Source organism: Dipodomys ordii, unplaced genomic scaffold (genome assembly GCF_000151885.1).
Source record: "Dipodomys ordii isolate 6190 unplaced genomic scaffold, Dord_2.0 Scaffold61, whole genome shotgun sequence".
Lineage (NCBI taxonomy): Eukaryota > Metazoa > Chordata > Mammalia > Rodentia > Heteromyidae > Dipodomys > Dipodomys ordii.
The window spans coordinates 6,843,895-6,856,484 of record NW_012267277.1 but is presented as its reverse complement, the minus strand read 5'-3'; the positions used below and the strand labels follow the sequence as shown (position 1 = coordinate 6,856,484).

The window sequence follows — 12,590 nt, the reverse complement described above, 5'->3', positions numbered from 1 at the left end:
TTCCTTCCTTCCTTCCTTCCTTCCTTCCTTCCTTCCTACCTTCCTACCTTCCTTTTTGTGTGGTTGAGGACTGAACTCAGGGCCTTGCACTTACCAGGCAAGCACTCTTCCACTGAGCTAAATCCCCAACCCCAGAGCATTCCTATTTTAGTTCCATTCAGAAATAGTTTGGGATGCTTTCAGTGTTAGGTAGGATATTCTGCTCTGAGGATCAATAAGATAATCCTCTCCCTTTGGAACTCATAGTTTCATAGGATAAATATGTAATTGCAATAAGCTACAGATGGCTTAGGTATTTTTCTGAATAGAAGAGTTTGTTTTTAAAATTAGGGAGGTTTCGGTAAGTATTCCTGGAAGAGATGATGCTGAGTCCTGATAGATGAACAAGTCAAGCCTTTCTCTAGGCAACTGCCTAGACAAGGGAGATAGCAGGACCCAAAGTGGAAAGTCATCTTAGGACAGAATGATGAGCAGTTTGCTGCCAAAGCAGAAAGTGCAAGGTCAGAGCATCAGGAGATACATCCAGGAAGATGACAGGAAGAGCTTTCTAGGCCATGTTAGGGAGCTTGGATTTTATTTGGGGAGACTTCAGTGCACATGGGTGTTGCTAACCATGTTTCTCACTTTGACAATACATGAAATCACAAAGGATCATTTGAACTTTGTGGAAAAGTGCTCCCAGGACCCTTCATGACAATAAGTTGTCAAAATGTTTCAGATGCTGCTTTATTCATTCATTCAAATATCTCTGATGTTTGTTTATTTTGTCATTCATTCACTGAACATTTCACAGTTCTATGCTGGGAATTGAGGAGCAACTTACATAAGATAGGATCACCTTCCAAAGGGATCTAAACTTGCTTCAGGAAATACATATATGTATCTACCATAATGTAACCAATCAGTGTTAGAAGATTTATGTATTAGCTGGATGCCTGTGGTTCATGTCTGTAATCCTAGCTACTCAGGAGGATGAGACCTGACGATCTCAGGATCTTTTCTGCCTGGGCATAAAAGTCCCCTTGAGACCATTATCTCCAATTAACCACTCATAAAACCAGAAGTGACACTGTGGCTCAAGTGGTAGAGTGCTATCCTTGAGCACAAAGAGGCTCAGGGACAGTACCCAGGCCATGAGTTTAAGTCCCACAACCAACCAAAAAAAATTATGTATTGTAGATGTATAAAAATGTGCTGAGAGGGTTTTTTATCCAGATGATCTAGGGAAGGAGAAATGACATTGGAACAAAGCCACACAGAATAGCTTAGAAATATACAAACATATACAAAAAGCATACAAATATGCAAATATAAAAAATTAATCTGGAATGTCAGCTTTTTCTAGTCAAAGATCACATCTCTCTTAGAGACTCAGTTTTTAAAGATGGAAGTTTCAAGAACTTAGAAAGTGGAAAAACTTCCCATGCTCCTGGATTGGAAGAATCAACATCGTGAAAATAGCAATACTTCCTAAGACTACCTACAAATTCAATGGGATACCTATCAACATTCCAACCTCATTCTTCAAGGAAATAGAAGAGGCAATCCAAAAATTCATATGGAACAATAAAAGACCCCAAATAGCAAAAATGATCCTTAACAGAAAGAATAGTGCTGGAGGAATATCAATATCAAAGTTCAACTCTATTACAAAGCCATAGTAATCAAAACAGCTTGGTAATGGCACAAGAACAGACTTCAGGACCAATGGAATAGAATTGAAAACCCAGAAATGAACCTACAGACCTACAGCCATCTAATCTTCAATAAGGGAGCTAAAAAATAGAATGGAAGAAAGACAGCTTCTTCAGTAAATGGTGCTGGCAAAATTAGTTAATACTTGTAGAAAACTAAAGCTAGATCCTTATGTATCACCTTACACCAGAATCAACTCCAAATGGATCAAAGACCTCAGAGTCAAAGCAGACACTCTGAAAACATTACAGGAAGGAATAGGAGAAATGCTAGGTCTTCTTGGCATAGGCCAAAATTTTCTTAATAGAGGCCCAGAAACACAACAAATCAAAGAAAGGTTGGACAAATGGGATTGCATGAAATTGCAGAGCTTCTGCATGGCAAAGGACATAGCTAGCAAGATCAATAGAAAGCCCACGGATTGGGAGAAGTTCTTCACTGGCATACAACAGACAAGGGTCTCATATCTAAAATATACCTGGAACTCAAAAAATTAAATCCCCCAACAACAAATTCTCAAAGAAACAACTGCCCAATAAATATGTGGGCTAAAGACTTAAAGAGAAACTTCTCTGAAGAGGAAAGAAGGATGGCCAATAGACCCATGAAGAAATGCTCAAGCTCCCTAGCCATAAAAGAACTGCTAATCTAAACAACATTGAGAGTCCACCTCACTCCAGTTAGAATGGCTATAATCAATAACTCTAATAACAACAGATACTAGAGGGGATGTGGACAGAAGGGAACCTTACTGCATTGTTGGTGGGAGTGTAAACTTGTTCAACCACTTTGGAAAGTAGTATGGAGTTTCCTCAAAAGACTCCACATAGAGCTCCCTATGACCCAGCAATCCCACTTTGGGGCATTTACCCAAATGATCACGAACAAGACCATACTAAAACTACCAGCACAACTATGTTTATTGCAGCCTTATTTACCATAGCTAAGATATGGAACCAACCCAGATGCCCCTCAGTAGATGAATGGATCAAGAAAATGTGGTATATATAATGGAATTCTATGCCTCCATCAGAAAGAATGACATTGCCTCATTTGTTAGGAAATGGAAAGACTTGAAAAAAATTATATTAAATGAAGTAAGCCAGGCCCAAAGAAACATAGGTCCCATGGTTTCCCTTATTTGTAATAACTAGTATATGTCTGAGATAAGCAGAAAAGCTCAGATAAGTTGATGTTAGGTGAAATAAACCCCCCAAGAATTTGTGGAGGGGAAGGGATAAACAAGTCGTTTAAATAAGGATACAGGTGGACCTGTTGCAACAATGAGAAGTACAAGTCCTTATGTCAAAAACGAACTTTACAACTTTGGGGGGGGGCGGGAGGATTAGGTGGGGGGCCAGGGGGAGGATGGGAAGGGATGGGAAGGGGAAATAAAGGAGGAGGCTACAATGCTTGATAAGAAATGTACTCATTACCTTGCCCATGTAATGGTAACCCCTCTGTACATTATTTTCACAATAAAAAATAAATAAAAACTAAAAAAAAAGTTGAAAAAAAAGCCCAAGATAAGTATTCAAATGTTTTTTCTTTCTTGTGATTGTTTCTAACATATTTATAAGATGATTTCTTTGTTGCTTTGTATGTCCCTCCCCCATGGTATAACCCCTGCTTTCTTTGTATTTGGTGTTGGTATAATTTGTTTAAATAGGGATACAGGTGGACCCATTGCAACAATGAGATGTACAAGTCGTTACGTCACAAAACGAACTTTACAACTTTGGCCGGGGTGGTGGGAGTAGGGGGGTGGGAGATGGGAAGAGATGGGAAGGGGAAACAAAGGAGGAGACAATAATGCTTGATAAGAAATGTACTCATTACGTTGCCCATGTAATTGTCACCCCTCTGTACGGTATTTTCACAAAAAAAGGTAGAAGTTCCAAGCTGTTAATATTGTTCATTTTCATTTTTATAAGGCAACATACCTGAAATCTTTCTCTAAAAAGTTTTTCTTCTCTTTCCATTTTATTTTCTAAGTTTTGCTTCTTGGTTCTGAAGAAATTTCTAGAAGGAAAACTGATAAGAAAAATGCCGAGAGAGTTAAATGTGCTATAATAAAATGTTACAAGATAAATACAGATACAAATTTATATGTGAATAGTTATATAAAGTTATATATCTATATTGTGCATTTATTTATACCCACTAGAGCAGATAGTGAAAACAGCTAAAAATCACTTTTCCTTACCATTTAGTGTATACATGTATGCGCTTTTTTCCCCCAGTTGGCTAGGGCCAGGGCCTCACAGATCTAAGCATGCATTTCACCACTGAAAATAACTGTTTTTTGATATTATGGTAACTTAGGATTAAATCCGGTTGATAGAGGACAGCTCATGGGTACAAGAAGTACAGGTGGAGAGCAGGAATGACTTCTAGGAGTAGGTAAAATGTAGTTGACAGCAATTAATTATATATTCTGAAACAGCTGGCAGAGAGGATCTGCTCCCGATACCAGGAAATGAGGTGATAGATATGATTGTACTCTGAGCTGATCATTTTACATCATACACATATATGTTATAGTAGATGTTATAGTATACCTCACAAATACGTTCAGCTAAGAATTTAAAACATTAAAAAATTAATTAAACAATTTAAGGTAAACAAGAAACACTGAGACAGGTATGATGGCTCATGCCTATAAACCAAGCAACTTGGGAGGCAGAGATAGGAGAATCTGAGGATCCCAACTTGAGGCTAGCCCAGGCAAGAGTTAGTAAGATTCTATCTCAAAAATAAGCTGGGTGCTATGGCTCACATCTGTCAACCCAGCTCTGTGTAAGATATAGATGGGAGGATTGTGGTGTGAGACCAGACCTGGACAGAAGCATGAATGAAAAAAAAAGTAGAGCAAAAAAGGCTGGGGCATAGTTCAAGTGGCAGAGCACCTGCCTTGTAAGTGCAAGGACTTTATTTCAAACCTTAGTTTTATAAATAAGGGGAAAAAAAGGAAGAAAAAGGGAGGGAAGTAGGGAAAGGGAAGGGGAGGAGAAAAGAGTGGTAGGGAGAGAAGGAAGGAAAGGTAAAGAAAAGAATTAAAAGGGAGAAAGAGACGAGCTTTTCAGAATCAGGTCTAGAACTATAAAAAAAATCTACTGAAGGGAAGTGTAAGGAAATGTGTAATTCTTCAGATGATCTAATGGTATCCAGCAACAGTGGGTAAGGGGCTTGCCCTTTGTGTTAACAACCCTTCAACCATAACAGGGAATTACAAGTCTATGAACACAATGAACTACCCATTTTCTGAAGGATTTGGAATGTGAGATGCGTTTTGCTTCTTCATCATTCTGTCTATGGACAGAAGGAGAACTGTCAACCCAGTCTGCCCGCCTGTTCTATTACAATGTGCCTCCTGCATCTCTTTCTTTGAATACTTTTTGCTCAAAATACCATCATCTTGCCTCTCCTTAAAACCTCCCTCTACAACCTGCTTCCCAGGGTGCCTTTCTAAAATGTAATTAATCATAATATTGCCTGAGTAAAACCTTCTAGTGCCTCTCAGCTGCCTTCAGGGAAAATCCAACCCTGTTAGTAGGCTACATGAGCTTTTATTACTTTCTAAAGTATTTTTTAAAGTAATGTTAACATGTATTTGTTGTATAAGGAGGATTTGATCGTGACATTTCCATACAGGTATACAGGGCACCCTGGTCAAATTCACCCATTAGTCTATTTGCATACATGCATAGTTGCATGTAAATATACCATGCCCCCCAGCCCTGCAGCTACCCTACCCCTCAGAGACTGTTTTAGTTTCCTGTCATTCTTTTTTTGTTTTTGCATATGCTCATGATGCAAAGGGTACCATGGTATTTCACACATGCATATATTATAATTTAGCTAAATAGAACTCCTTGCTTTCTTTAACTTTTCCCCCTAACTTGCTATTGTTCAACAGCTTCCAATTAGATTCTTTCTGCCATCTATATACAGTGTATTCCAATATTATTCCCCCATCATTCTCTTTCCCTCTTCCCCAACAGTGACACAACTGCAATCATGTTATATGCATGTGTGTATGCCCAGACAAACATATATATATATATATTTTTTTTTTTGTAGATGTGTATGTATATGTGTTTTAGAGCTATAATCCACAGAGTAAAAACATATTTGCCATTTTGAGTTTAGCTCATTTAATTTAACATGATGAGCTTGAGTTCCATTCATTCTCTTCCAAATGATGTAATTCCATTTTTCATTATGGCTGAGTAATATTCTGTGTCATATATGTACCATGTGTTAATCATTCATTTATTGGTTGTTGGGCACCTCTGCTGATTCCACAGTTTGGTTGTTAGTATACGAATTGCTACTATGAATAGCTCTTCAGTGAGCATAGTTCTGCAGGTATCTCTCTTGCATATCACTTTACTTTTCTTTGTCTGTATGCCTAAGTGGTCTGGTGGGGTGAAAAGCTAGATTCACACTGTTAGTTTTTAAGGACTCTCAGTACTGATTCCCTCAGTGGTTGCCTTAGTTGAAATTCCCACCAGCAGTGTAGCAGAGTTACTTTTTCACATAAACTTTTAATAATTGTCCTCAACAACCTATGTTTCCTTTCCAGCTTAAGAGCTGCCCTTTCTCTATACAGATATCACCTACTAAGGCCATGTAGGCCTGATTGCATGGCCTGGTTGCCACCATCTTTTATTAAGAAAAACATTTAGCTAGGTGCTGGTGGCTCGTGCTTGTAATCCTAACTACTCAGAGGTGAAGATCTGAGGATTATGGCTTCAAGCCAGCCTTAGCAGAAAAAAATCTAGAAGATTCTTAGCTCCAATTAAGCAGCAAAGAGCCAGAGTGGGAGAGAGTGAGGACAGGGGTGACACTGTCTAAAAGGAAATGTACTCTTTGCCTGACTTATGTAACTGTAACCCCTCTGATGTTAGCATCAAATAACTTTTTAAAGCCAGAAGTGAAGCTGTGACTCAGGTGGTAGAGGACCAGCCTTGAGTAAAAAAGCCAAGTGAAGCCTTGTATACACACACACACACACACACACACACACACACACACACACACACACACACACACACACACACATATATAAAGGAGTGAAATAGTATAGAAAGTATTTCTTCCTGGTAGAGAAAGAAACCATTTTAAAGGAAACTGTTCCATCAATCAACAGGACTAACAATAGCCTTGGGACCATATTTTCACATTTAATCAGTTGGGCATAAACATGCCCTATTATGTCAGTTTGTTTTAAGACATAAAAAGTACTAGAAATTTATTTCCTAGAAAGACATATTCATAAGCATCCATATGCTGAAGGCTCTGTTGGGGAAGAATCAAAACTTTTACTGATAACTTCCCCCTCTGTTTTGCTATGTGAGGTAAACCTATGTAAAAACAGGAAGTTAAATGTAAAAAAAAAACAAACCTGCTTTTCTAGTCTATATATCTTTTCAACCAGGGAAAAACAAATTACATCAGGTCTAAAACCAAAGAAAATAAAACCTAAGAGAATGGTCATCTTGTGTCTTGCTCTGTGTTTAGATTTGGTGGAGACCCTTGTCTGACTTCTTTTGCCATGCCCCAGTAAGTCTTTTCTAGACAGGTTTCCCAGAGCAGACAGACAACACTGTTCATGGCTCATTGACTGTTTACTAAGGGTTTCCCCAACACATTTGCTCAAATAATTCCCTTGGATCCACAGCTTAGCATCTGAGGAGAGTGGAGCACAGAGATTGGCTAACACCCAAGTCAGCAAAATCCAGGCAGTGGGCCTGAATTCTGTGAATGAAGGTTAGAATGTGAATTGAAGAAGCCTTTATACTTTTTTTGATGGCTCTGGAATTTGAAGTCAGAGCTTCACACTTGCTATGCAGATGTTCTACCACGTGAGGCATGCTTCCAGGTCAGCTTTTGCTGGTTATTTTGGAGATGGAGCCTAGGGAACTTTCCCAGCCTGCTGGCCTCAAAGCAAATATCCTTCATACCTCAGCCATCTGAGTAGCTAGGATTGCAGGCATGAGCCAACCATGCCTGGCAAATAAAGCATTTTTTAAAAGTAAATTAAGTATAGTTATAACTAGAATTATATTGTACTTTAAGGAAATCAGTCTTACATGATATTTAGTTTCTCCTTTTCTAGGCCTTTTATGCAAGTTTTAAGTGGTGTTCTATCTTTTAGGGGAAAAATTCTTATAGTCTGATAGGAGCCTAGAAGTTTTCCATTTACCATCATTCCTCTTCTCCCAAAAGTAGAAAGGATGAGGATGAAGGTAAATGTGTGGAGCTGAAGGTTATCCTTGTCTTTTATAATTCAAAGATTAGCTGCTGCACTGTGAGGAAGATTTGCTCTCATTTTGTCGATGATGAGTTTGAGTCAGATTTCACGACTTGCTGTAGATTCACAGAGGCGGGAATTGCAGCACAGCAGTTGTAAGGACTCCTGTGCACCTGTACTCCTACCTTTCTGTTCCTTTGGCATCTTCCTTCTCTTTTTTCCCCTTTGGATTAAAAAACTTCGGCTTCCAAGTTTTCAGTTTATCTTCATTGCTGAGAAGAAAATTATTTTGAGCCAACTAAGTTAGAAGTGATCTATTAAACATTGATAGGATCACAAATACTTTCCTGATAACTCTTTTCACTAAATATCAAAAAGCCATTTAGAATTATATTTTGATAATAGAGGGGAAAATCACGTAGTAAATATTTTAGGCTTTGCCACTGTATCACCTCCGTGGCAACTGTTCAATGATACTTTGGTCTCTTTCTTTTTCTTTTGTTTAATATTGGGGTTTGAACTCAAGGTCTTGCATTTGCCTGGCTTGCTTGCTCAAATGGCATTCTACTACAGGAGACAGGCCTCCCATTCAGCGTCTTGCTGGTTATTTTGGAGATGGGATCTCTTGGACTGCCTGGGCTGGTTTTGAACCAGATTCACCAGCTGTTAACCAACTGAGTAGCTAGAATTACAAGAATGAGTCACTAAGTTCCTAGCTCAGTTCTATTCATGTGACATTATTTACAAAAATGAATAGCAGGCCATATTTGGCTCACAGGCTGTAGTCTGCTCACACCTAATCTGTAGTGATCTAAATTTGAAACCATATTAACCTACTTGTAATCACATTTCTTCTCTTCCATAAGCCTCTTTCTTTATGTCTACTACTGAACACCATGAGTCAGGGCTAAGCCAACTAGTATTTGGCATTAGGGGATCTGGACAAAAAGAGGACATGGGGAAGAGAAAGGCAATTATAGGGAAGCCATTTTTTAAATGTATTTGAGCATCTATGTGAGCATCTGTCTTATGCTAGGCATCTTACTAAATTTATCTCATTCAGTTTTCATAATAATGACTGCATTGATCCTGAAAAGTAGTGATCTGTAATGTCTTACAAAGAAGGAAATGGATGGTCACACTGGCTAATAGCATTGGATGTAGGTATCTGACTCCAAAGTCTGTGGTCCTTCACAGATTACCTTCTACTTCAGAACACTTCTTCACAAAGCTATGAGAACATCCTTCATTGACATAAGCATAAAAAGGAGCATATTTTATTAACCATCAATGTATCTGTCGTGTGGGCACCCAAACATATCAGTAGCTCTCAACTGGGAAAATGGTGAACTCAGAGACTTTCAGTTCAAGCAATTTGGTGGATGATTCACAATATGTCACTGTTCCCTGCAGATTGTGGTCACAAGTGCCCAACAGGATTGCCAGGGACTCAGTATTTTCCAGCATGGCTGCAGCAAAGGAAATGAATGCTTCTAAGAAACCTTCTCAGACTTGTCTAGGGATAGCTGACCTCTGTCTTTTCAATATCTGTTACCTTTGACCCCATCAGAAGCTCAGCAATGACTCCTAACTTCTGGGTTCATGTATTTCCTCTCTCTAAGCTCCCAGAAGGTAGAATCAGGACATAGATTCCAATTATATTCATCACAAACTCAGCACTAGGCACATTGTGTCAAGAAGGAGCTACTGTCATTAGAGCAGGGAATAGATATGACAATGACTGGCTCCAGTTGATTTTCTTCATTGAGTGTAAAGTAGCATACCCTGAGTGTTTAAAAAATTGGGGGCAACAGAAAGAAACAGGAGACAAAACAAGCATAGTCTTTCAATGGTATTCAACTTCTCTTCTAAATATTTTTTCCAAATACTTTTAAGAGCTGAATTGAGATTATGCAATACATAACAATTTCATACTCTGCTATTTAAAAATTGTCATTGTAGTCTAAGTATTCTCCAGGTCACTGGAAATGATTCACTATATATTTAGCATATATTTAAATGGTCTTATTGAGTAATCTGCTGTAATGTGCTTAGAATTTTACTATATTTTTGGACACTTAGGTTCTTATTTTATAAACACCCTGAAATAGGTATTTTGTGCATAGATCTGTTTCTTTTTTTCTTAGAGATAGTTGCTTGAAATGAAATTGCTTCTTGCAAAAGCAAAGAGATTACACATTTGAGGCCAGCCTGTGACTTAGTGAGACCCCACCTCAAAATAAAATAAAAATAAGAGGCCATAGAGTGCTTGCCCAGCATGTATGATCTGTGAATTCAATTCCTAGTACTGAAAAAAATAGTATCATTACAGAAGTCTCAGGAACAGTTTTAAGATATAAGTATAGAAATAGGTCTCTCTCCTTCTCTCTCTCTCTCTTGCTCACTCACACAGATACCTACATACACACACATACATATACACACATAGACTCTCTTTCACACAGAGAGCAGACAAAAAGAAGGAATGAGAAGTAGTAGTAATATACAAACATAGGGAAGCATTGATAATTTTCTTTTGAGGATAGCATGACCAGAATTTTAAGATATTTTAGAGAAGCTCAGGTTGATAATTTGAAATTTTCCACTGGATTTAACAAAGGGCTATTAGTGACTTTACCAAAATTTAGCTCTCTGATTTGACAGGAACAAAAGTATAGTTGCAATGAGTGAGTAGGATGGATGAGGATGAGTGGTTGATCTTTATCCTCAGCCATTTGGGTGAGAGGAAAAGAAAGTCATATAGCCAGAGAGGGGTCCTTTCTCTCTCTTCTCTCTCTCTTCTCTCTTTTATCAAATTATAGATATGTAACTTTTGAAAACACAGAGTCTATCAAATAGTCATTGCTCTCCTGAATTTTTTCAGGTATGAGGAATTCATTAAATAATTGTGCTAAACAGATTTTCAGTTCTCTAGATCCAAAGGTAAGAAACAAGAACAGATTCCAAATCTCCAGGGCCTTTGGGGCCACTAGGACCATGGGACCACCTATGATAGTCATTGTCTTCCCTCCATAGCAGATGACTATACACTGAATTCCATCTCCAGGGACCAGAAACAATGGCTCTGATAGTATTTACTGAGGTGTCAGGAAATGTCAAATGTCAGCAGGGAGGACTGGAACAGTAAACTTACTTACTTTGGTTCTTTTTTACTTGTGTCCACATCATCATAGATAATAACTTCCTGAGACTTAAGTCCTAGAGTGGAGAGAGACTCAAAATCATGATTGTTAGTATGCTTTATGCAATTGCTGGTTTTCCAAACTAATACACAATTACCTAATTGTACAAGTGTATCCTCAAGCCTGAGAGGCTGGAGCAGAAACATTCTCTTGGAAAGAAATTCAACTGGGTGATTGAAAAAAATAGTGAGGCATCCTAGTCTCTCTCTCTCCCTGGTTGAGCTCAAACTAGTATTCTCTCCATTTCCAGCTGGGATTACAGGCATGAGCCACTACATTCTGCTCAAATTCAATTTATTACACCTTAATAAACTGATCTGGATACCAAATCAACCAAAAGGGATGTGGTATAATGCAAAGTGCATGGATTTCATACTCAGAGAGACTTGAATACAAACCCCAGATCACTAAAGCTTGAGTGTGGCTCTTACAGCCTCTCTACAAAGGAGGTTTGCATCTGTTTCTCCATGATTTTAAGGGAAATACATCTACTCTACAGTCGGGTACACGGTAGCACTTAATAAATGCTTTCTATTGTCCCCAAAGGAAGGAATATCACTGTGTAAGTGCTTTCCTGATTTTGATGGACCTATTTTTCATTGGCTATGGGAAGGTTTAGAGGATTTTTCTTCTTCCCTTGTCACTGAATATACCAGTGCTGCGGAATATACTAGGACTCAAAGGTCAACCGCAGGTAAATGTCACTTACCTAAGTCAGGCAGGGAAATGGAAAACGCCCTGTTGATTGACAAAAAACACGAAAAGGTTAAAGGAAAAAGTCATGTTCAGAAAGCCTGGCTGAGACATACCAACTAACATGTCGATGGCTGGGTGTCTGAATCCAGATGAATACCTCAAGGCAAGCATGTGAAACGAGCCTGCAGCGTTGCTCAAAGTGAGTTGTTTTTTTCCCATGGTCTGCCTGGGACTCCATTTCCCAATTACTCACTTCAAGCTTCCCTGCTTCCTGACCTTGTCTTTCTAGAGAATCCTGCTTCAGTCTGTTGGTCTTCTAAGAGGCCCATCAAATACAGCCAATGTGCATAAGGATTGAGGGGACAGAAGAAGCTACACATGAATTAACCGGGATGCTCTGCATATACTACACCCTGTCCATGTGGTTATTTCAGGGAAGTACTGAGGGAGAGAAATCTAGCCCAGGTAAGATGGTCAGCTGTTAGGAGGGAAAATATATGTGATCCATCCAGATTGCTTTTGCTCTTTTGATCTTACAGCTAAGAAGATCACATGGAAAGAACTGTGGAGCAGTAGACAAAGAAAAAAATAACTACATGTTTTAAGTGTTAATTTAAATTCAGTCTTACAGGTATTATTGGAACAGCTATCATGAACCAAACCTTTGGGTTGAGTATGTAAGAGGTTCAGCCTTGAAGTAGCTTGGAGAAATAGAGAAGGGAAGGGTGAACAAATGC

The 12,590-nt window shown here is 38.7% G+C and overlaps 1 protein-coding gene across 1 annotated transcript in view; it reads right to left on the bottom strand.

Annotated features, from left to right (window-relative positions):
• LOC105989936 (chromosome unknown open reading frame, human C1orf168) overlaps window positions 1–12,590 on the bottom strand; it is a 63,396-nt gene that overhangs the window by 2,430 nt on the left and 48,376 nt on the right. Inside the window, 4 exon segments of the mRNA XM_013022206.1 lie at window positions 3,639–3,729; window positions 8,140–8,226; window positions 11,113–11,173; window positions 11,867–11,895. Coding sequence (XP_012877660.1) covers window positions 3,639–3,729; window positions 8,140–8,226; window positions 11,113–11,173; window positions 11,867–11,895 — 268 coding nt within the window.